This window comes from Callithrix jacchus, chromosome 13 (assembly GCF_049354715.1).
Source record: "Callithrix jacchus isolate 240 chromosome 13, calJac240_pri, whole genome shotgun sequence".
Classification (NCBI taxonomy): Eukaryota; Metazoa; Chordata; class Mammalia; order Primates; family Cebidae; genus Callithrix; species Callithrix jacchus.
The window spans coordinates 56948024-56972574 of record NC_133514.1 but is presented as its reverse complement, the minus strand read 5'-3'; the positions used below and the strand labels follow the sequence as shown (position 1 = coordinate 56972574).

The following is a 24551-nucleotide window of genomic DNA, read 5'->3' as shown; positions in this document are numbered from 1 at the left end:
TGTAGGATGGTTCTGACAATCAATTAAATTAGTTATATTTCCAGCTAAATTCTTTTTACAAGTATAATTTAATGCAATTATATAAAAATTTATATATACTCTATAATGTAACATTAAAAGTTTAGTTATTAATAAATTAAACTCTACAACTGATATTTTAGGGAGTTCTAGTTAGGATGTTAAACTTCCAGACAGGCCAATTAGAAATATTAGAACTAGAAAATGTCTAGAAACAAATACATAAAGCCATAATTTCGGAACTCATTGTGGATACCAAGAAGTCTAATTAAGTCTAAATGATCTGACTAATGGGGAAGGAAGGTGCTTTCCTAAGTGAGCAGAGAGATCAGCCGTTTCCTCCAGCTGAGGGGCCTGTGCTGAGTTTGAACCTGGAGGAGCAGAAGATCAAACCTGATGCAGGAGGATGGACTCTGTCAGAGGAAGACAACAGCTAGTGAAGTTTCAGAAGCAGTAGGGGTTGGCTGTTTGCATTGAGATCTGCAGAAACCTTAGACCCTGAGCTGGCTGTCACTTACCAGAACAGAGGCTGTAGGGAGGGCATGGAAGGCCCAGGGAGACTGGGAGTACAGGGAAGTCCTTTCTATCAAAACATTTGAAACCAGAGATGAACTAAAGCAAAAACTGCAATCTGCCCCAGACCAGCTTGATTCTTGACTTGATCAAAGGGATCCATCTCTGTGTTTGTTTCCTAGGTCCACCATAACAAAATTACCAAAATTCTGAGGTGTCTTCAAAAGACAGAAATTTATTCTCTCACAGTTCTGGAGATCAGAACTGGAAATCAAAGCATGGTAGGGCCACACTCCCTATGAGAACATTACGCCTTGCCTTTTCCAGTACCCTGTGGCTGCAGTTGACTCCCTGGCTTCAGGCTGCATCACTCCAATCTCTGCCTCCAGTTTTCACATTGCCTCTCCTCTCCTTTTGTGCCTTCTCCTCTTTTTTCTCTTATAAGGATACTTGTCATTGGATTTATGACCCACTCATGAAACCCAGGATGAGCTCATCTCAAGACCCTTAACTTAATCACATCTTCAAATATCATTTTCTCAAATAAAGTCACAATCACAGGTTCTGGAGGTCAAGAGGTAAATGAATCTTTTGGGGACCACTATTCAACCCACTATAGGTCCTCACACTAGTCACCTAATCGAAGAAAAGGCACAGCCCTTTCTGAGGGAAAAAATGCCTACTGTAGTCTCTATGGTTCTTTATACACAACATACAACATACATGAAAAAGAAACAAGACAATGTGACTTGCAATCAAGAGAAAATACAACCAGTAGGAGCAAACCCACAGATGATCCAGACATTAAAATAAGCAAAAAAAAGAATACTAATTACTATAAATGTTAAAATTTTTAAAAGATGAAGAAAAATGAATATAAAGTTAGAGAAATTTAACAGAAAAATGAACTATCTATAAAGGAACCAAATGGATATTCCAGAATTTAAAATTCCATATCTGAAATTAAGAATTCATTGAATGACCTTAACAGCAGACTAAAAATAGCAGAAAAAAAGGCATGTGGCATAAAAGACAAATCAGTAGAAATTATCTGAAACACAAAAAGAAAAAAGAATAGGGAAAAATAGAAGAGATCATGAGAGACATGCGAGATCCTCTCAGATACTCTAAGAGATATGCAACTATTATCCCACAAGAAGAGAAGACAGAAAGTAAGCAGAATCAATTTCTGAAGAGATAATGGCTGAGAATTTTCCAAAATGTATAATGAACATCAACCCACATATTCAAGATACATAGTCAATCCCAAACATGGGAGCAGAAAAACCTAAAGGAAAAAGAAAAACCCACCTCAGCACATTAAGCAAAATGTCAAAAATAAAAGATATAGAGATTGCCAGAATTTAAAAAAAAAGCATGAAAAGAAACATGACACAATAGAATACATACTGTATGACTCTATTCATATGAAACACATATAAATGTATTTAATTCATAAGAACAGGTAAAATTAATCTATAATAAAACAGAATGTGGTTCTTTCTGGAGAGGTACAGGAAAGGGCTGTAGTGTTGACTGAAGAGGCTTTGAGAGAAGGTTTTGAACAATAGAAATGTTCTCTGTTTTGACCTGGAGGATGGTTATGGGTAGACACATATGTAAAAATTCACTGAGCTGTACACTTAAATTGTGTATGTTTAACTATGTGTAAATCATTCCTTCCTTTATAGAACAACAGGAATGGGTCTGCAAATATTTACCCCATGCTTGCCAGTCATAATGAGATTGATTCAGAATTTATCAGCAGAGTTCTAAACAGTCATTCATATATTCATTAAGCCACAAATATTAATTGCATACTCACTGCATGTCTGAGACTATTTTAGGCATTAGGGATATATCAGTGAACAAAACAGGGAAAAAAACTCCTGGCCTTTTGAAACTGAAATTCTAGTATGGATAATCAAATACTATCTAATAAGTGAATGTTCTCACGTATTAAAAGGTGGTAAAAACTGTAAAGGTGAGAGCAGAGCTAGGGGGAGTAGGAGTGTGCCAGTAGCGACTTGCTGAAATTTAAAATCAAGTGGGAAAGGTAGGCTTAAAAGAGATGTAGGGGTTAGAGATTTGGGTGTATGGGAAAGAATATTACAGCCAAACGGATCAGCCAGAGCAGAGATTCTGCGGTGGCAGTCAGACGTGTAGAAAAATCGAGAAGTCTAGTTTGGCTGAAGTATACTTCATGCTGTTTAAAGAGGAAAAACAGAAAACAAGGTGAGGGGTGGTGAAAATGAAAATGCAGTAGGATCAACAGATTAGAGGCCCTGAGGGCTGCAGATTGACAGAATTGGGATATTCACAGAAATTACCTAGAAAGAAGATTGGTGGTAGAGAGGATGTGAGAAACTGCAATCACAAAAAGGGTTACATTACTGCTAATGGTGTGGCCCAAAGTACTACAACAGGGTCAGTGGCTGAGGTTGGGTGTAGGACAAGGACATCCAAGAAAGAAGGACCAAGGGACTGAGGAAACAGGGTACTCGAAGGATCACCTACATGTGTATTAAAACCACCAAGAATGAAACCAGAGTTATGTTGGTGAGAGTGAACAGAAGCCAACAATTAAAGTAACCAAGAAGGGCATGGGCAGATGCCTATAAATATGAAGAGTAGTGGCAAATACAATTTGAAGACAGGAGAGTCAAACCCGGAAGGCTTCAGGGAGGGAAAGGGAGAAGGTCTGGAAATAACCACAAGGAACAAAGACTACCATCTTCTCACCTCCAGCCCCCAAAGGGACCATTTGCAAGAACTGCAGAGCAGCAATGCCCTCAGTGAGAACCAGGTAGAGAAGAAAGTAAAGAGAATGTTCAGAAAAGAGGGTCCAGAGGGACAGAGCAAAGCGTGGAGAGCAGGGGTGGTGCAGAGTTGAGCAGTGACCTTGCAGTCTGGGCTTCCTGATGAAACTGACATCACTGGGGATAAAGGGTGAGATACAGTTGGGCTGGTGGTATCAAAGGAGCAGGTGATGCCAGGCTGTGAGTCTGAGGGGTCAGTGGGGAGTAAGTTCCTGCATCTTCCCTGTGGCTTTTGTGGATGAAAGTGAGGCAGTCTGGAGGGACTGAGTTATAGTCCAGACATACGGGCCACTCTCTTGAACATGCTTAAATGTTCTTTTACCAGCACAAATTCACTGTACGCCTCCTAACTCGAGCTATTTGACCAAAGGCACACCAGGGAATAACAGGACAAATGATTTTTCCAACTTGCTAATATATAATAAAACCCAGCAGGAACTTGCAGCATTCACGGCAGCACTTTGTGGGATCGAGGAGGAAGAAGTACATGCATTAACTATCCTCCAGTCAAGCTTTCCAAAATTAATTCAAGGACGTGAACAAAGATTGGAGCCTATTCAAATCCTTCCCCATTGGAAAAAAAATCAACAAAACTACAATTTTAACTTTGAAGAAATTCAGGCACCAGTGAATGTTACACTCCCACCAAACAGTGATCAGTTTCCTGCATTATTAAAATTCAGTAGCACACCTCCCCATATCGCCACTGAAGTAAGTAAATATCCCAGAATTCAAGTGAGGACAGTGACTCAGCGAGGGAGTCTGAATGAGCCCACTCTCCCATGGGGGTGGTGATGGTCATGGCAGCCTTCCCGCCTCTGGAAACTGGCCCGATGAGAAGCCACATTTGGAATGAACACAACACATAGGCTGCTAAATGCCATCGCAGCCATCGTTACCATTTATTTTTAAAATATTTTTTCAGTGAAGTGTCAACTAAGGAATCACAGTTATTACCAATTTAAAAGAAAGCACCGTGGGAAGTGGCCCATTTAATTAATTATAACCCATGTGTGGTGCAGCCCAAACAATGGCAGACTTCACAATTACCCCAACATAACAACATCGAACAAAAAGCTCCCTTTCTCCCCTCCCTGTGAACTGCAAGTCACAGTCAGAGAGGTTGCCGAAGGATCAGAAGAGCCCAGCACTCCATCCTCCCTGGAATACAGACAAGAAATCAGCAATGAAGACACAGATGACACGAAAGGCATAGCAGCACTTCTGATGAATCACTGTCCTGCATTGAGGGGCCCTGCTGAGGTCCTCAGGGTGGAGAAGAGTTCTCAGCGCCACAGCAGAAGGAATGCCATTGCCAGGGACCAGCTCCTCCCAGCACAAGGCAGGAAAAGTCTGCTCAAAACAGACAGACCTACATGAAATTCAAGTGCTGCCTCTTGCTAGTTCAGTGACCATGAGCAAGAGATTATACAACCCGATCTTCCTTTTTCCTCACCTGTAGAATGAAGGGAATGATACCAAATTTGCCCACAAGTGTAAAGTGTCTAACTAATAGGTGTAACATACAAAAGTGTATAGTAGGTACTCAGGAGGTAATGATCATGAATGATCACATAAAGGCAGGAAAAGAAATCTTCTCATGTTAGGTTGAGAGCAATACAGTTCATCAGGAGACCATGATCTGAGCTGCCTGTCCTGGTCTTGAGAGAACAAACCCAAATGAGCCATGCTCTGGAGGGGGAGAGGGGGGCAGGTTTGCATTTGGCCACAGAATTCTCCATCACTTGCACTCGTGGACGCCCCTTACCCTGTGCCCCTGCACTCTGAAGACGGGCTGTCTAATATCCCACCCACTACTAGGTACTTGATTACTTACTTGTAAATCCTGAGAGCTCTCTGATTTGCAAGGTTTTCTGTTCAGTGGTAGAGTCGTGCGTGGCTCACGGAAGCCACAGGATATTTTCTGACATGAATTCCATGTTGGGTGGATAGACTGGCATGAGTCATTCCACTACAAGCTTCAGACTGTCTGAGGAACATGCACACAAATGTCTGCAAACAGCACACTCAGAGAAAGCCTCGCCACATTTTTGCAGTTGAAAAAGGCAGAAATTTGTTTTTATTATGAAAACATTATTTTAAGGATAAAATATTTTGTGGCTGATGGGAAACATTTTTAGAACCCCATGCAATCACTACCCCTGTTCAATTTAATTTCTGTAGAAGTGTGCTGCTTATCTGATTGGCCATTGGCTGTCCCATAAACCTTGCTTCCCTGTACCAGAATAACAGAGCAGGGTTTTTGACAACTCTTTGCAAACCACCCCAGAGCAGACAATGTAATATTTTGGTGGACCCTGAGGTCAGTAGAGGAGAAGCTGTGTTGGCTTAGTTCCACTCCTCTCCATCTTCTTCGTTCACAGCTCCCTTTCCCCCAGCCCTCTTCACCCCTCATCCCCTCTCCCTGTCCCACACTCTCCTCCCATTCACACAGTAACCAGCCGGAGCGCCCGCCACATCCCCAGAAGAACGTCTAATCACCAACAGCTCCACTGATAATCTGCTTCTCCACAACGCCAAGAAACAGCCTAATTTGTGCCTATTTAGAGTTCCTCGTAAATACAACGCTATCATCTTAACTTGACTCTGGACACACATAATTCTTACTCTTAAAATTTGGGGCTTTGGTTCAAGTTGTGAATTGAATATTCGCTAGAAAAGTCACAACATTTATGAAACCTACGTGCTTCCGTGGGGCGAGCTATCCAAAAGAAAATGTCCAAAGCCTTTTAATTATAAAACTCTGATCCCCTTCTCAGCGTGAAAAATGCTCAAAGAGGAGCTGAGTGACGTAAATGCAAAGCCTGAATATTCTGAACACCTTACTGTTTCAGTAACAAGCCTAAGATGTCCCAGCAGGGCTGGAGAAGCAGGAGGAAGCCACAACTATGTTGACCGAGACCCTGAATTCAGCTATGTCTGTAGACAGACCCAAGTCTTCCTATTCAGGGAGCCAATAAACTAAGCCAGTTAACCTTTCTAGGCTAGGTTAGACCTGGATTTCTCTCACCTGCAACAGAAGAACCTTGAATTCCTCCATAATCTGAAGTTCTATCCAAAAGACAAGGCCGTGCAAGGCCCTGAGTAGCTTACAGATAAAACTAGAAAAGTGGGCCTAAACCAGATAGCTACCATTGGTACTAAAAGCCCTCATGCTTCAACTATTTCTTTTTTTTTATGTAAGTTCTGGGTTACATGTGCAGGATGTACAGGTTTGTTACATAAGTAAACACATGCCATGGTGGTTTGCTACACCTAGGTACTAAGCCCAGCATGCATTAGTTACTTTTCTAAATACTTTCCCTACTTGGTCCCCCAAGCCAACCCCTGACAAGCCCCAGTGTGTTCTATTCTCCTCCCTGTGTCCACGTGTTCTCATTGTTCAGCTCCCACTTATAAGTGAGAACATGCAGTGTTTGCTTTTCGGTTCCTGCTTTAGTTTGCTGAGAATAATCGCTTCTAGCTCCATCCATGTCCCTGCAAAGGACATGACCTTATTCCTCTTCATGGCTGCATAGTATTCCATGGTGTATATGTACCACATTTTCTGTTTCCAGTCTATCGTTGATGGGCATTTGGGCTGATTCCATGTCTTTGCAATTGTGAATAGTGCTGCAATGAACACATGTGTGCATGTGTCTTTTTAATAGAATAATTTCTGTTCCTTTGAATATATATCCAGTCTTGACTGTGCTAACCAGGCCCCTACTTGGTTCCAGGTACAGCTTGCCTTTTGCCAATACTGGCCTTCCTGGGCAGCCTTCATCTGTGAAGCTACAGACTATCTGTGATTCTGTCATTCACTCATCCTGCTGACCCAGACTTCCATTTAGCCAAGGTTCCTCCCACACCCAGATTTCTACAGGTACAAACTCATTTGTGATCACTGCTGCCCTCGGAAGCATTTGCAGGAAGTAATGCAAAGATTTGACATGGTTAAGCCCACAGTCTGGAAGAATCTGTTATGTTATGTGGTGCAGGTCAGACGGAACTGGGGCTGGGGTGACGCACCTTCTCTCCCTTCTCCACTCATTTCAGTGCCTCTTAATTCAGCCTGTTTCTTTGATCCCCTCTCCCTTTCTTGATGTCACTGTGAGCACCTAAGCTAATCTAAATATTGCTTTCATCTTTCTTCAGTCTCTCCTTATGGCTATTTTACTGCTGATGAAAAATTATCTTATTGGTGATCAACACATCTTCACAATGAAAATGCGAATAACACAACTTGAATATAGCATAATACCTGCACCAAGCTCATCTCAGGGTTGCAAGAACTCACTCTCACAGCAATGAAGCAGTCATTTTAGCTCCATTTGTCTGTTTTATTTCCCCACATGCTAATGTGATATATTCCCTGTTGATAATAAGATTTCTGATTTTATCAGAGAAAAACCCTGTATCAAAACCCAGAAATTCTGCACCACTCTCAACATACTTTATTTATCCTAATCTCTGGTGAGATTTCATGTCTAAGGGAATCTTTTGCCTTATTTCTGCATCTTGTACCATAGTCTGATACCAACTGTATAACACATATTTTTAAAGAATAACTGTGATAGGCCAGGCGCGGTGGCTCAAACCTGTAATCCCAGCACTTTGGGAGGCTGAGGCGGGTGGATCACGAGGTCAAGAGATCGAGACCATCCTGGTCAACAAGGTGAAACTCCGTCTCTACTAAAAATACAAAAAATTAGCTGGGCATGGTGGCACGTGCCTGTAATCCCAGCTACTCAGGAGGCTGAGGCAGGAGAATTGCCTGAACCCAGGAGGCGGAGGTTGCGGTGAGCCGAGATCGCGCCATTGCACTCCAGCCTGGGTAACAAGAGGGAAACTCCATCTCAAAAAAAAAAAAAAAGAATAACTGTGATAATAGGTGATGGGGAGAAAGGCAGCAAACCACATTGCCATGTATGTACCTATGCAACAATCTTGCATGTTCTTCACATGTACCCCAAAACCTAAAACACAATTAAATATATATATATATATGTGTGTGTAAAGAATAACCATGGATTTAAAGATGTTAGTTTCTAGGGTGCATTTTTCTTCATGTTCATTCATCTGTTTCTCCATTCCAGGCCACCCGCTTTGAGCTTCATCAAAATCAATCCCCTGAAAAACCTAAATTATAAATTCTATAAATCAGTCTAAAATGATGAGAAGAAATGACTATGTGTTGTAAGAATTATTAAATGAAGATCTCTCAGCCTATTCAAAGTGCACAGTGTAATCACTGTCTAACTGACAAGGAATTTAAATGTTGGCAATGATAGGCTGGTCACATGTGATACTAGAGAATAGTTATTAAACTAGTGAACCTCAGACATGTTCTCTTAGTCTGATGAGGTAGCATCTATTTATTATGATGTTCACAATCCTGAAAACATATTTTAGGGTAGAAATAGAAAGGCCAATTTAAATATTTGGACAATTTTCAAGCCTGAGTATTAATCACTATGCAATTACTGATTTTCCAAGTGTTTAACCAGTTTTTCCCCACTCATTTAAATTACATTTTTGATATCCAAAGAGGTAAAGATCTGTTTAACGTTTTAAGCTTATAATCTTCACTAGTAATGTTTAAGAGATAGCAAATAGTTGACCTAAAGACAGAAGTTGACTGAGAAGACAAATGAAATAAACTATGGCTAACCCCAATGCAACACAGCATCAGCTTCCTACGAGCAGGCAATCAGCCCCCTCATGCCTACAGGGGTTTTCTTAAGGTAGATATGCACTGGCCACTATTTCTACTTGCACTATTTCTACATTAGCTGTACCATCTAATGTAACAGCTGCTGCCCATAAGTTGCTATTTCCATTTAAATTCATTAAACTCAACTGAAATGGAAACTTCAGTTCCTCAGCCTCACTAGCCACATTTCAAGTGCCCAACAGCCACATGTGTCGAGTGGCCAGTGCACTGGAGAGAACAGGGAGAGGCCATGCCCATTACTGCAGGAAGTTTTGCTGGACAGCACTGGCCTAGGTGATGGGATTACTGTACAGAGACCACCAGTAGTACATGTAAGTAGAATCTACTGCCTGGACAAGTGGGTAAAAACCTAAGATCCTAAGTCCTGTTGCCACGAGACAGAAAGAATGGCAGGATCCAGCGCAAGATGCAGTTATGCTATCCATGGCTCTGGGCAGAAGGGGAAATCTGAAGGATAAGGGAGAAAGATGGCTTTGGGAGTCAGAAAGAGACCTCTATGACCTTGTTCTTGAATAAATGTAGTTTATGGAGGCAACTGAAATGAAAAAACTCAAATAAGCTTAAACAGAGCAGAGTCACTGTTGTAGCACCAAATTTGCTTATGAGTGATAGCAGATAATTATACAAAGAATGATCAGAGCAAAGTATGAATCTGTGGGCTCTCACTGCAATATCCAGGGCCAAGAGCAGTCAAAGAGCTCTGGAAGTGTCCCACAGGAAGCTGTCAGGCAGAACAGGCAGGAATGCCAGCACAGTGATGGACAACACCCCTAGAAAAAGGATGCTGCCAGCAGAAGCCACTGATAGAAGCTCAATGACAGCAAAGGGTGGTAAACAAGAGGGGTTAAGGGGTATATTCACAAAGGCCACTGCTGCAAATTTCCTGAAGGCAGCAGCAAAGCACAGTGGCACAAACCTGTTTCTTCATTTTGGAATCTTAGCCGCAAATAAGAAATAATCACCGTGGAACACAGTGAATAAGATGTAACAATATTTTGTATATCAGTTTGGGACTTGGGGATTTGCCATTTATTAAAATACACCATGTTCATACACTGATAGGCATACACTGGAGTCATTGTGGGCACACATTGTAGGAGGAACTCTCCTAGTCGGCCAGGAAGCAGAGAGATTAACTTGGTTCTCTAGATGCCTTAAGCCAAGTGAAGTATGTCACACTCAAAAAACAGTCTGAATTCTGAATCCTTCATGCTACTGGCAGGTTTTGCCATTAGAATTACATTTATTTTAAGAGAAGAGGAAAATCATTAGCAAACATTACTGTTCAGAATTCCAGACATTTATTATCCATTATCCATCCATTACTACTCCACACTCCCACTGTTTGTCAGATGTTATTAATATAATGGCCTCATAATGGACTATGCTTCTTTGACACTATTACCATTCTGCCATGGTTTACTCTGTCAATATTTCAAGGGAGGAAGCATCATATACAATGAAACAATACATGAATTAAATTATTCAAATATTATGTAATTCTTTGCCATGCTTAAAGTAAGCAGTTGCTTCTTAAAGGTATATGCATAATACAGAAACACCAATGAATCCAATATTCTAGCCAATGTTAGAGATAGCTCCTCTTTTAAGGAACACATAGAGAGCGTTCAGTTAATACCAAGGGCTAATGCACATTTCTTTTGCATAATAAATAAACAATCCTTAATAAACAGTAATTTGCACTGATAAATAACCTATCAGTATACTTTTGTTTGCAGCTCACATTCACTCCTTTCTTCATTCATTTGGCAAATATTTATTGAGTACCCATGAAATGCCAGGTGCTATTCTACAGGCAGTAGGGATATCAAGAGTACTTGGGTAATCAAGGGATGAAAATGCTCCTTCCACTAACTTATATTCTAGAGGCAAAATGAAGTATAAATAAATAAAACAAATATGTAACCTAATGTCAGATAACCATAAATACCTATGATGAAAACTAAATTCATGTAAGAAGACAGTGAATTGCTTCAATAGCAGCAGGAATAATTCTCCCACTGAAACAAGTAGAAACCCCAAGTGCGCATGTTCAGACATGGATTGAGAGGTGGATTTGGTCACGGGAATATTGGCAATTTTACTGTGAGTTTCTCTTTTCCCAGTGAATGAAAAGCAAGATCACGAGAAGAGAATGAGAAGGCTGTGAGGAACAAAGGTGTGTGAAACGGTTCTTTTGGAGAACGAGAACATGAAACAAATAGGACAACTGAGCAGAATGCCAGGAATGGGCTTAGGGTTCTCTTGGACACTTATGGAGATAAATTTGAAGGCAAATCTCTCAGCATGGCTCTTTGTGTTTCTCTAGCCACAAGATTAAACTTCGGACATTTATTAGACAAAAATTACATTCCCAATGAAGTGAGGAATTACAGAGGGACTGAAAAAGAAGGAAAAGACAGCCAACTGGGAAAAAGAAATGCAAATTTATATTCAATGTGATAAAGTGTGCAATAACCTGATGATTATCACACATTCTATTCATATGACAAAATTTCATATGCATCCCATAAATATGTACAAACATAATGTATCCCGAAAAAGTGTGGAATAAGACAGTGCTAAATAAGACAGCTCTAGGTTTAGTCTAAAGCTGCCTCCTTACATAGTTTATGTTCAGCCTAAAGGTTTCTCTGTACTGCAACTCATTGGATACGTAAATACACTGTAACCTCATCTTGTGCCAATCACCAACTTTCAGCCAGTCAAAGGCAGACAACTGTTCAAACCACATTCAAATAAGGCAAACGCAGAGCTGCAACCAATCCAGATGTTTCTGTACCTCCCTTCCATGTTCCGCACATCACTTTCCATTTTCTGTCCATAAATCATCTCTGACCATGTGGCAGCACACAGTCACCCTGAACTTCTTCTGGTCCTGGGGCTACCCAGTTTGTGAATCGTTCTTCATTCAAGTAAATGCTGTTAAATTTGCTTAAAGTTTGTCTTTGAACAACAGATTGGAGGAGTAAGTCAGGACTTGATTTTACGCAGGATCTAGTAGGACACACTGAAGAGCTGATTCTTTTTTACCTAAATGCTATGGGAAGTCATGGAAGGATGTAAGCAAAGGAGTCACATGGTCCAGCCCATATGTTTAAGATCACTTTGGCATCTTTGGGTTGCAAAGATTGAGAAGGTCTGCAGCGGGTACAGAGAGACAAGCTAGGAGGTGACTGCAGTGGCCCAGGTGAGAAATGTTGCTGCCTTTCATTAGGGTGGCCGTCAGGGGGACAGCAGTCATAGGGATGAAGAGAGGTCAAGAGACTAGGAACATTTTGTCTGGAGATGGTGTCCATAGACTATGGTGGTTGACCGTGTGTGGTAGCTCTGAGGTGGGTAGATTGCAAGAATGACTCCCAGGTTTCTGTTTTAAGCAATTTGGTAGATCAAGACTACCATTTGCTAAAGTTGAGGCTGCCTAGGGAAGAAAAAGTTGTGTATTGAGGAGTTCAGTCCAGGAAATATTTACACAGACGCACAAAATATGTCAAAACTAACACTTACATACCTAACCCTGGAGCTCTGGGAGAGGTTACAGCAGTAGATACAATTTTTAAAGTTACTGGCTAATATAAAGTGCTGAAAACCAAGGGAATTGATTACCTCACTTAGGGAAAGAGAACTGAGCAGAAATTCTCAGCCCCGGCATGTATCAAATCACCTGGGAGAGTTGTACAAAATGCTGATGCCTCCTAGGCACTTCATGTGGTCAGGCTTGAGTACACAACATGGAGAGGAAATAGCAAAAGGCCCAGGACCAACGCCTTGGCCAATGCCAGTAATCAGAGTCTAAGAAGAGCAGAGAAGCCAACAAGAGTACTCAAAAGGAACAAAGAGGTTGAAGAAAACAAGTAAACATAATGGCATAGAATCTACGATAATAACTACTGTTCCCATTTCTCCCCTCCAAAAAAAATAAACAGGCTAGATAGTGGCACACTGATTGAGGTGGGATAGCTGACTCCTCCCACATAATTCAACACATTAAGAGTTCAAAGACTATGATTCAGACTTCCAGATCCTAACATAGAGCCTCACATTCCAACCCAAAGTAGGGAGTGTACATTTCAAGCTTATCTCAAGTTTATTCCAAAATTAGGGAGTAATTGGCTTATAAAATTGACTAGACTTCCTTTACTTACAACACTGTTGAGGTGGGAGGGCTTCCCAGAGAACCTTATAACAGTGTTGAGGAGGGAGGGCCTGATGTCTGTTGAATTCAGAACCAAAAGAAGCCACTCATACCTGACTCACTCTGGAGGGCAGCAAACACCTACCACCCTCCTTGGTTCACTTAGAGAAGGGTATTATAAACCAGAGCAATGAACAGCCAGTCCACCCTGACCTAGGAGAAAACAGGCATTCCTTGCTCCTGTTTAAGAACAGGCAATGCAAACTTCAGTGCACATATAAACCAGGTGGGATCTGGTTAAAATGCAGATTCTGATTCTGGGGTCTGAGGTGCACCCCCAGATTCTACATTTTCAACCAGCTCCCAGATGATGCAGACTCTACACTCTGCTGATCTTGACTTGGAAGTCTCTAGAGAGCCCTCACCTGTACAAAGCCTTTCCAAGACCACATTCAGTTCTGGAATGGACCCTCAGCTGCCACGTGCCTGCCCTGAGCCTGGCGGTGAAATCTGCCTGAACACCTTCTGCTGTGCCTGTCTAGGGTGTGCGCCCAGCCTGCCTCACATCACCACTCGTTCCTGGGGCTGGCATGCTGCCCAGCCTGCTCCTCGGGACCCCAGCTTTGGTTCAGCTTTGATTTGTCCCCTCGGTTTGGTCCAACCACCTTGAAACACCACTCCATCCTTTGTGTTTACAGGATCTACACACCCCCTTTTCTCTATTGCCACAGCCCCTGGGGTTGGAGGAAGACCATTCCCTGTGAATATGTCCTGGTCCTATTGTTTCCATGGTCCAGCACTGGCAGTGCCAAGGATGCAAGAACACACACTCCAGATGAAGTCCAGGAATGGAGATGTTGGGGATGAGTCTTTACCAAGTGGCAGGAGAAAAAGAAAAAGCTCTGTGGCTACTGCTGGGGCTGGGGCCCCCGTTCTCTCTCCCACAGCTCCCTGATGGCTCTTACAGCCATGCAACTCCCCACGAGTTCTCTGGTCACAATCCAAATAAATATCTTGCATAGACCACCTGTCCAAGGGGCTTTCAATAGTTTTAAAAGAAAAAAAATGTGTATCCATCCATCCATACATACATGTATGTATACACAGATGCACATAATAAAACGAGTTAAACCCAAAGTCTCTTTTGTCTCTACATGATAGTAAATAAAAGCATTTGGTGTTTGGAAATGCAAATAAAACAAGGCATGTTATATACTTTTTCTAAAAGGAGAAAAACTGTTTTTGAGAAGCCATCTGCCCCTCAGCATCTTTGCACACAATGCTCCCTTCATTTGCAATGGCTTTTAAGCACTTGAGGGTTTGTGCTATGCACAATTACAGTGCACTGTCACGCTATCCTCTCTCTCCAACTAGCCGGTGAGGGCAGCATGCAGGTAAGCATTGTATCTGTAAGGTCTGCAGCTCCTGGGATGGTCTCTTTCTTCTACCTTAGGAGTGTGCAGTAAATAAAAGCTGTTGATTACACAGTAGACCTCCTTTCTTCCACTTCTTTTTACTGAATATCTTAATTTTATCCAAAACAATTGCACAAGACAGAATAATAGGCTCCCAAAGGTGGAGATTCTAATCCCTGAAACCTGTGAGTATGTCCCTTTACCCAGCAAGGGGGATTTCTGGGAGTAGTCAAGTTAAGGATCTTGAGATGAGAGAGAGTCCTGGATTATTCGGTAGGCTGGAAGAAATCACAACAGTGCTTAGAAAAGGAAAACAGGAGTGTCAGAGGCAGAGGTCTGAAGGTGCTACACTGCTGGCTTTGAAGATGGAGAAAGCAGCCAGGAGCCAAGGAGTAAAGGTGGTCTCTAGAACGTAGAAAAGGCAGGGAAGCAGATTTTTCTCCAGAGCTTCCAGAAGAAACCAGCCTTACAGACACCTCCATTTTAGCCCAGAGATACTTCCGACCTAGAGAAATGTAACATAGTAAATTTTTGCTTTTTCACTTTTCTGTTTTGCATTTTACTTTAAGTTCTGGGGTACATGTGCAGAACGTGCAGGTTTGTTACACAGGTAATGCATGTGCCATGCTGGTTTGCCACACCCATCAACCCGTCACCACTACATTTATGGTAAATTTGGTAAAGTAGTAATAGGAAAGTAATACAACTAACTTTCTGGAAATAAATTAATCTCGTATAAAAATCTACTTATCATCTTCTCAAAGAAAAGTCTCCTTTTCCTGAGTCCATCATCCTTTCTTGTATTCACAAGAAATGGCATAGATTTTGGAATAGGGGTGGGGGAGGAATGTGGTAACCATTTTGCTTAGTTAGTCCGTTATTCACTTATTTATTTTTAAAAGATATGCTTCCAGTGGTTAAAAATAGAGTGCTCACAAAGCAGGATGTGAGCAGAAGAGACGATGTTTGGCATAAGTAGCTGAGTATCAGTGTTAGTAAGGGCATTGGGAATGTCAGAACTGCAGCTGGTCAGAAATCGTACACTTCTGTTTAGGAAAACAGCAGAGAATGGGTAGGTCTCCTCCAAAGCTAAGACAAGTCCCACAGACTCTTGTTTGCTCTGAAAAAATAGAGTGAGTACCTGCTGCACATTCTGACTGAAGGTCTGGGAAATGAGGGGGCTTCATTATCACAGCAGGTCAGGGGTCTTCTACTTTTTGAGCAAATATGCAGCTTTGAATGATGGGCCAAGAGTATGTAGAATGGAGAGCCTGCTTTATCAAGAACTGTTAGTCTAAAATGAGGTCCTTACTCCAAGGCCCATGAACCCTTGAAGCACAAATATAATCCTGTATTCAAGTACAAGTATATGTACATTTTGCATTAGGGCTAACTGTAGCATCCCTCAGACACTCATAGAAATACGTAACCCTAAAAAAGAAGGATTAAGAACAACTAGGGCTACATCATCACCTTTTATTTAAGAAGTTTCTACAGTGTTCTGCGTAGAAAACTGTGAAATGTTCTATTTCTATTCTATCTGGCTCATGACTAAGCTGATGTCTCTAGCCAAATAATCACATGTCAGGATCTCATTAGATCTCACAGGTCAGGCTGGTAAGATGGGCATAGGGTGGGGGAATTATCCAAGGAGTTCTAGAGCAGGCTCCAATTCATTACCAAGGCCACGTGTTTCTGTGGTGCTGCTAGGCACGTGTTTGAGTTCTTGATACACTGACTTTAATAAAAATGTGAAAGGTAAGTCCCTACTACAGTTCTTGGAGAATACAAATATAGTAAGAGACTATACATCCTTTCAGGGGTTTGGCTACATTCACAGTGAAAACCAAATAAATAGAGGGTTATCAATTGATATGGGAAAAAATATAGGTATTATTTTTTAATCTAGAGGTTGTTGATTACAAGGCAGCCCTCATTTCTTCTACCTTTTTTTATGGAATAGCTAAAATTTATCTAAAGCTAGATTGAAAATCAAATGTAGATGTGGTTTGGTTCAAAAATCAAATATTGAAAAAACTAACACAAGGATACAAAATTATTTATGCTAAAGGTGACAACTAAATAAATTCATCTAATAGTTTAACCAGTACAGTATCTCTTAAGAGAGGGGTTGGCAGATTACAGCCCACAGGCCTAGAAGACCCTTATTACCACCTGTTTTTGTGTGTCCCATGAGCTAAAAACGGTGTTGACATTTCTAAATGGCTGGGGAAAAGCCAAAAGAGGATTATTTCATGACATGTGAAAAGTATGTGAGATGCAAATCTCAGAGTCATTTATTTGTTTCCATATTGTCTCTGGCTGTTTTTGTGATGAACAGCAGAGTCAAGCAGAGCAGTTACTGCAGAGACCACATGACCCACAAAGCCTGAAATATTTACTCTCTGGCTCCTTAAAAAAAGGCCTTACCACCTGGTTTAAGAGTTCAGGTCAAAGAACCAGGCCAACTGGTTCCCACCTGGCTCTACCACTTACAAGCTGTGCAACCTTGGGCAAGTCCCTCAAGCTCTCTGTGCCTATTTCCTTTTATATTCTACTTTATGGGTTAGTGTGAGGAATAAGAGTAAGAAAATGGAAGGCAAGGATACGGCAGCACGGGGGCTTGAGTGAGCCAGCTCTAGTCCTGTCACTGCTGTTCTTCGTTTTACCTGGAATTTACTGAAGCACATTTACCTGGTTGAGCACTCTCCCTGCTTCAACTTTTCTGGAATTTATGGTTGACACTAATTTATAGTTTCACCTACTCAAAAAATTATCTTTTCATTGATTGGTCATAACACTTCTGAAAATTGTCCCAGTCTCCTTCCCAAGTGAAGATAGCCATCAATCACTGTGACACTGTGATGGCCATTAATTACAAGCTTAGCTCAAAGGACAGTTATTTTTAATGTTGATATCTTGTTCTATCCTCATATTTCAAAGCTCTTTTCAAAAAGATATCCCAGACCAGGTACAATGTCTCACATCTATAATCCCAGAACTTTGAGAGGCCGAGCCAGGTAGATTACTTGAGCTCAGGAGTTCAAGACTAGCCTGGGCAACATGGCAAAATCCCATCTCTGCAAAGAAAATAAAATTACCAATATTAGCTGGATGTGCCGGTGCACACCATAGTCTGAGCTGCTCCGGAGGCTGAGGTGTGAGAACTGTGTGAGCCCATGGAGGTCAAAGCTGCAGTGGGCCAAGATCATGCCACTGCACTTCAGCCTAGGCGACAGAACAAGATCTTGTCTTAAAAACAAATGCATGCCACTTATAGACTTTGGCAAGCAGGATGGTATATTCCAGATTCTGCAACCTTTTTGGCTGATCTTCCAACTAGGACTCACAGAGGACAAGTGGCTTTCTGGAAGCACAGGCGACCCTTAGTAAGGTGAACATCACTGACTCGTATCTGGACTTCTGCTTTGCATTAATACTCCTGCAGGTTTTTCTCAAACAAGAGCTTTTGAACTTATTGATCTGACATAAAATCCAAAATAGTTTCTAGTCATATAATTAGACAGTCATAACTATTTCTCTAGGTCATGATGCTCTAATTTCATTGTGAAATGCCACGAATATGTCCATTTAACATATTAAACATGAAAAGACTTGCTGAAGAGACTCAATTTATTAACAATTCACTAGAACTTCGTAAAGCATCTATTTGAAATTCATTTATAATTCATTTCACAGCTTAGCTGCAGTTCCCACATGGCAAATATTTATCAAACATTACTCTGTTTTAAGTCCTTCCTTTATATTTATTTGTAGAATACTTTTCCCCCCAAATAATGGCTAACCTTCCTAAAAGCATCCATCTATCTATTGTAATTTAATGTGCATTTTCTGATAAGGTGACAGTCATGGGCTTTTCAGATATAACAGCATACACTCTGCAATCAAACAAAAGAATAATTATTAAACATAATCCCTGGCTATAAATTGAACAAGATACAGTGAGTACAACATAAATATTTATTAGAGAGCAACCATCATCATTAATAAACCTAGCATCTTAAAACACTGCCATGGTGAGAAAAACTTCACCACTCACCTTCCAATGAATCACACATCACCAAATGAGTATTTTCAGTATGAAAATCAGAAAATCTGGCCCGACTAGTCCAGGTGGATTTATAAGGGTGAGCAAGTAGAGTATACTGGATGAGACTGCTCATGGTCCTATGCCCCAGCACTGACCATGTATGATCTCCAGTTCCAATGGCTTATCACAGCTACAGGGCAATTGCTAAAATGTGGAGAATACTGGCTTCGGATTAGAAACATGGTTATCCTTCAAATCTTCATCAAATTACTTAAGTTCTCCATGCCAACTGTACAGATAAAATAACATCTACCTAAAAGAGTTGTTGAGAAGCCAAAAGCGTGATAGATAACATACTTGCTAAGTGCCTACTCTACTATTACTATTTCTACTGCTTCTGATCCCTGCACCACTACATCCACTACTGACTGCTACTGCTTCTACTACTACAAATAGGCAAGTCATTTCATCCCAATTCTCTTAGCTGGGATATTATTAGTGAGCCCATATAAATAATAATAATCCTGATTTTTTTTAGACCCAAAGCCCGTAAGAACCACTAAACTAGCAAAAATAAATAAATAAATAAATAATTTAAAAACAAAACAAAATAAAACAAATAACAAGTGGAGGCGAAGATGTGGGGAAGTTGGAGTCCTCATGTACTGCTAATGGGAAAGTAAAACAGTGCAGCCACTTCAGAAGGCATTTTGGCTGTTCCTCAAAAGCTCAAAAATAGAGTTACCATATGACCCAGCAATTCCACACCTAGGTATATAACCAAAAGAAATAAAAACATGCGTCCACACAAAAACATATGTGAATGTTGATACCAGCAGTAATCAAAATAGCCCAAAATAGACAACCCAAATGTCCATCAACTGATAAGGAGATAAAATATGGTATATCCATACAATGGAACATTATTCAGAAATAAAAAGGAATGAAGTACTGACACTACCATATCGATGAACTTTGGAAACATTATGCCAGGTGAAGGAAGCCAATCAAAAGATCACATATTATAGGACTGTGTTTATATTAATTGCCCAGACTAGACAAATCCATATAGAAAGTAGATTACTGATGACCAGGGGGGTTGTTGGGTAAAAGGAGGGTAGAATGAGGAGTGACGGCTAATGGGTACAAGGTTGACAAGGTTGCTCTTGGGGTAATGAAATGTTTAAACTTAGTGGTGATGTTTGCACAACTTTGTGAATATACCTAAGACCAATGAATTTTAAGGTATGTGATTTGTATCTTTAAAAAAGTGTAATAAAAATAAAAATAATAAAATAAATAAAGTTTTTGTATTTTTAGTAGGGGAGTATCAGAAGGAAACGAAGTCATCTTGAGTGAATCTGCTGTGCTCTGTCAAGGACTACCAGTGCCATACAAGACCATAGGCAAGACAGGCAATCTGGACTTAGGTGCAAGTGACAAAGCAAGTGGGGTCATGGGCCTTCACTACTCCTCATCCTATATATCTGCTTCCCCACTAGGAAGCAAGTTATTTAGGATAGAAATTAGAACACAAGAGTAGGAAGAGTAGGACTGCTATAAGCTCTAGAGTTGAAAACATCTGTTTGAAAGCTGGGGTTTAAAACCCTGTTCCCATGTATACTAACTTGTGACCTTGGACCAATTACTTAACCTCTATGGGCTTCAGTTTCTTCATCTACAGAATGGGTGTAACAATAGTACCTTATTTCACATGGTGGCAGGAGGATATATTAACACATGGAAATCCCTTAGAACAGTGTCTGACAAGGCTAAGTGCAATCACCACCACAGGCATTGCTGAAAATGTAGCTCTTGTTGTTAGAACAGGCTGACTCTGCTCTCACAGTCAAATATAGGCATGCAGCACGGTAACATCTGCTCCCATTAACATCCCCCACATAACTCCAATCAAACCTCCTACTTTTGTCACCAAGGAGTGTAGGCTTTGCCCATCTACTGACGACAATTGCTTCCATGAGGTCTCTTCATTAACACAGAAAATAATACACCCAGGGAGAGCAGCACAGGGTATTTGCATTAACTAATTACAGCAGCAGCTACTGCTGAAGTACCTATAGTATAAACAGCCAGGTAGAGTTTCAGGAATTGTACATTCATGACCTCACTGAATTTTCACAACAAGCTTGTGAAGCAGGTATTGTTGACACCAACACTTTACAGATAAGGAAAGTTCAAATATATTGAGTAATTTCACCAAGTTACTGTACAGTCAAATAAGTCATTGCTGGAATTTGAACCCAGATCAGTCTTGTCCGAGGGCATTTCCCAATACATTGTTACTCCAGACGTCTAATAGAAGAGTAAATTTGAAAATAAGATAAGAGTGCTTGTGGACCAAAATAATCATATTCAGATTGACAGAGTGCCAAAGTGCATTCAGTGCCATTCACTCCTCCACGCCCTCCTTAATTCACTCACACATATAGTAAGCATCTATTATGTACTGGGATAAAAAATTTCTTTTAAAAATACTGACTTTAAAAAAATATTAGAGAATAATAGAACAATATAAACAATATAATCAAAACAATGATATGATCAACACATTAACTGAAAAATAGAAGAATGTACTGGGCAAAGCCAAGAGCAGAAAAACTTCAATTGCAGCTTATACACTGGCAATGAAGGATCAATCAATGCTATAGGATCTATGTTTTGAATAATAAGAGAAGTCTGTCATCTAAAAATGTAAGTCAGATTTGATGTGCTATTAAGATTGAGCTTATCTTAGAAATGCAATGCTTTTATTTTTTTGAGACAGAGTCTCGCTCTGTTGCCCAGGCTGGAGTGCGGTGGTGCGATCTCGGCTCACTGCAACCTCTGCCTCCCCAGCTCAAGCGATTCTTTTGCCTCAGCCTCCTGAGTAGCTGAAATTACAGGCACATGCCACCACATCTGGCTAATTCTTGTACTTTTAATAGAGACAGGGTTTCACCATGTTGGCCAGGCTGGCCTCAAACTCCTGATCTCAGGTGATTCATCTGCCTCAGCCTCCCAAAATGCTGGGATTACAGGCATGAACCACCATGCCTGGCATACTTTTAAAACAAAAGTTAATAATAAAATGTCACTGAATTAACAAAGCAATTATGATATGCAAAAGTCATTTCCATTGAAAATGCCACAAATAAATATGAATTAAAGCAATACATTTAAAATTAAACCATTAGTAAGAAGGTATATGGAAAAATGTCTATATTATTCCTGAGTATTATTTAACACACTTACTGCTTTCATTCATCAGAAGAATAATGAACAGTGTACACTCTCGATAATCTATTGCCAAGTTGGACACTCATCTCTAACTTTTACTAAAATGTGTGTACTGATTATTCTGTATAAATTGAATCAGATATTATTTTCAAATTAGGGATACAGCAAATAAGATTTCTTTTAAATTATATCAAACCTTAATCTATCTTTTAAGATAATCCCTTTCAAAATTAGTTGACTTCAATCTTTATTACTATGAAAAGAAATTATGCTTGTGTGGAAAATAATTTTTGAACTGTTATATGTTGTAGAAAATTTAATAAATTCTACAGAGCTTTCAGCTCTCTGAGAAAAATAAAGGACAGTATAGAAATCTTGTAATCAAATCTTTAATTTGAAATCTAACCTTTTGTTTCTAGCTACAGTGAATATAGTGTTTTTAATTTTTTTATTTGGTGAAGAAAAGCAGGAAAAAAGATTTAATTGTTCTTGGTAAGCTGTTTAACAACAATGATTTCAAGAAAAATATAATGTCAATAAAAAGAAGCTTTAAAAAAAGAACTGACAGTAAAAGTCAAAACAACAAATCCAAACAGAAATGTATTAGAATATCTCTCAAAACAGTCATGTCTATCTACAGATTTCCCCCTAAACATACACATAAGCTGAGAATCTCTCCATCCAAAGACATGTGACTAGTAATTAAGACAGTTGCTGTTTTATTTTTCTGCTGATTCAAAAAATCAGAGCCTTTGTAGCCAGCTTCAGGTGTGAGTTACACCCCTTCCTTTTCTTTGGGTTCCTCTAGTCTCATCTTGGCCAGGGTCAATCTTCAAGGGCAAATCCAGAATGTTTCCCCCACACAAAAAAAATTATTGTGCAGATGAATTTAAAAATGAGGAAGGGTCAGATAATGGGAGGGTGGAGGAAACAAAAATGATGTAGGAAAAATACTGATATAATAACATAATAATTTAAAATATGTACCTTTACTCTTTGGTCGTCAACATCTACAATTGTAGCAACACGAATTAACCTGGGGTTTCGTTTATCCACAACTTCAAGTTTCATATTTGGCAGAAAACCATGAGGCAACCTCTGTAAACATCATCAGTGCAACAAGTCATGCAAAATTCAGTAATTCAGATATCCTTCTTTTTTTTCTAAAATACTACTGTTTTCGTTTTAGTATGCAGATCTTAATACAACTGGAATTTAGTTTTTTGTTGCTTTTTGTTTGTGATGGAGTTTCGCTCTTCTCACACAGGCTGGAGTGCAATGGTGCTATCTCAGCTCACTGCAAACTCTGCCTCCCAAGTTCAAGTGATTCTCCTGTCTCAGCCTCCAGAGTAGCTGGGATTACAGGCATGCGCCACCATGCCCAGCTAATTGTTATATTATTAGTAGAGAGAGGATTTCACCATGTTGGCCAGGCTGGTCTCAAACTACTGACCTCAGGTGATCCACCCACCTCAGCCTCCCAAAGTGCTGGGATTACAGGCGTGAGTCACTGTGCCTGGCTGTAATTTAGTTTTAAGAGCTCATAGGACTGCATGCATATTATTTCATTCATTTCACAAAAACCTATGAGAAAATATTTTTTTCTGCCATTTTAAAGATAGCTAAAAATTCAAAGACAGATTACATCATAAATTTGTTAATGATTACACTAAAGTTCAAAAAGCATCTTATTACAGTTCCTATGTTAGTTTAGATTTTTTTATTCTTTCTAATACTGAGCTTATAATTTCATAAATTATTGACTATTCTCAACTGCCCAGTTTTAAAGTGTATAGCCCAGAAGGCAAAATTATTTAATAAATCCTCAGAAAGGATAAACATGATCCTTTACAAATCTAAAATATACTTAGATAAAAGCTGTATAATTTCAGCTGTTAAACTGTTTTAAAATCATATTATGATGTACTTCAAAGCCATAACCTATGCTTTTGTCATTTCATCTGTAACATGAGACAGGTGATCTGTGTTAAGGTTTCTTTCAAGTCTTACAATGTTAGGAACCAAGAGTCTATAACCACAGACACACAGGGAGTCATCATGATGGAGTAAGAAAAAAGACACCGGACTTATCAAATCATGAAAACTAAGGAAATTCAACTCTGAAAAATCAAAGTCAAAGGCAACTCTGATAGTTTCTATAGGTTGGCAAGAAGTTTCACTTTGAAAGCTATTGCACATAAAAGTGTTCAACTGGTTTTATTAGAAACAAAAATGTTTTGAATTTTTCAAGTCTAGAAATGGCTAAAGGAAAATAAAACCCTTCTAATACATCAGTAATAAACAGTCAAATCTTTCTGCACTATCTGGAATGTTTCTCACCAGCTTTTATAGAAACACATTTTCTTTGTAAGATGCATTATTACATCTACCAAATGGAGTATATGGACTATAGTTAGGTCTTTGATCTCAGAATCTTTCTGTTCTCCCCGAGGTCACTGTCCTGAACAACAAAGGTTTAGTATCATGGATGCCTAAGACACCTACCTGAGCTGAATCCACAATAACCCAGAACAGAGCCTGAAAGTTGCCTTCTTGGCTACTTTTCAGAATTTTATTTCCTGGTCGGTTTCCTTTTGGAAAAGTA

At 40.0% G+C, this 24551-nt stretch overlaps 1 protein-coding gene across 20 annotated transcripts in view; it reads right to left on the bottom strand.

Moving 5' to 3' along the window:
• Window positions 1-24551, bottom strand: part of L3MBTL4 (L3MBTL histone methyl-lysine binding protein 4) — a 464367-nt gene that overhangs the window by 240578 nt on the left and 199238 nt on the right. For 18 of the 20 annotated variants that reach the window (XR_013525731.1, XR_013525732.1, XM_078347776.1 and 15 more), the window contains one exon: window positions 22934-23044. The exons of the other annotated variants lie outside the window; for them this stretch is intronic. Coding sequence is in view for 16 of the 18 variants with exons in the window: in XM_078347776.1 (XP_078203902.1) it covers window positions 22934-23044 (111 nt within the window). In the remaining 2 variants the exon portion in view is untranslated. The remainder of the gene's footprint in view (window positions 1-22933; window positions 23045-24551) is intronic. 20 annotated transcript variants of the gene reach the window in all.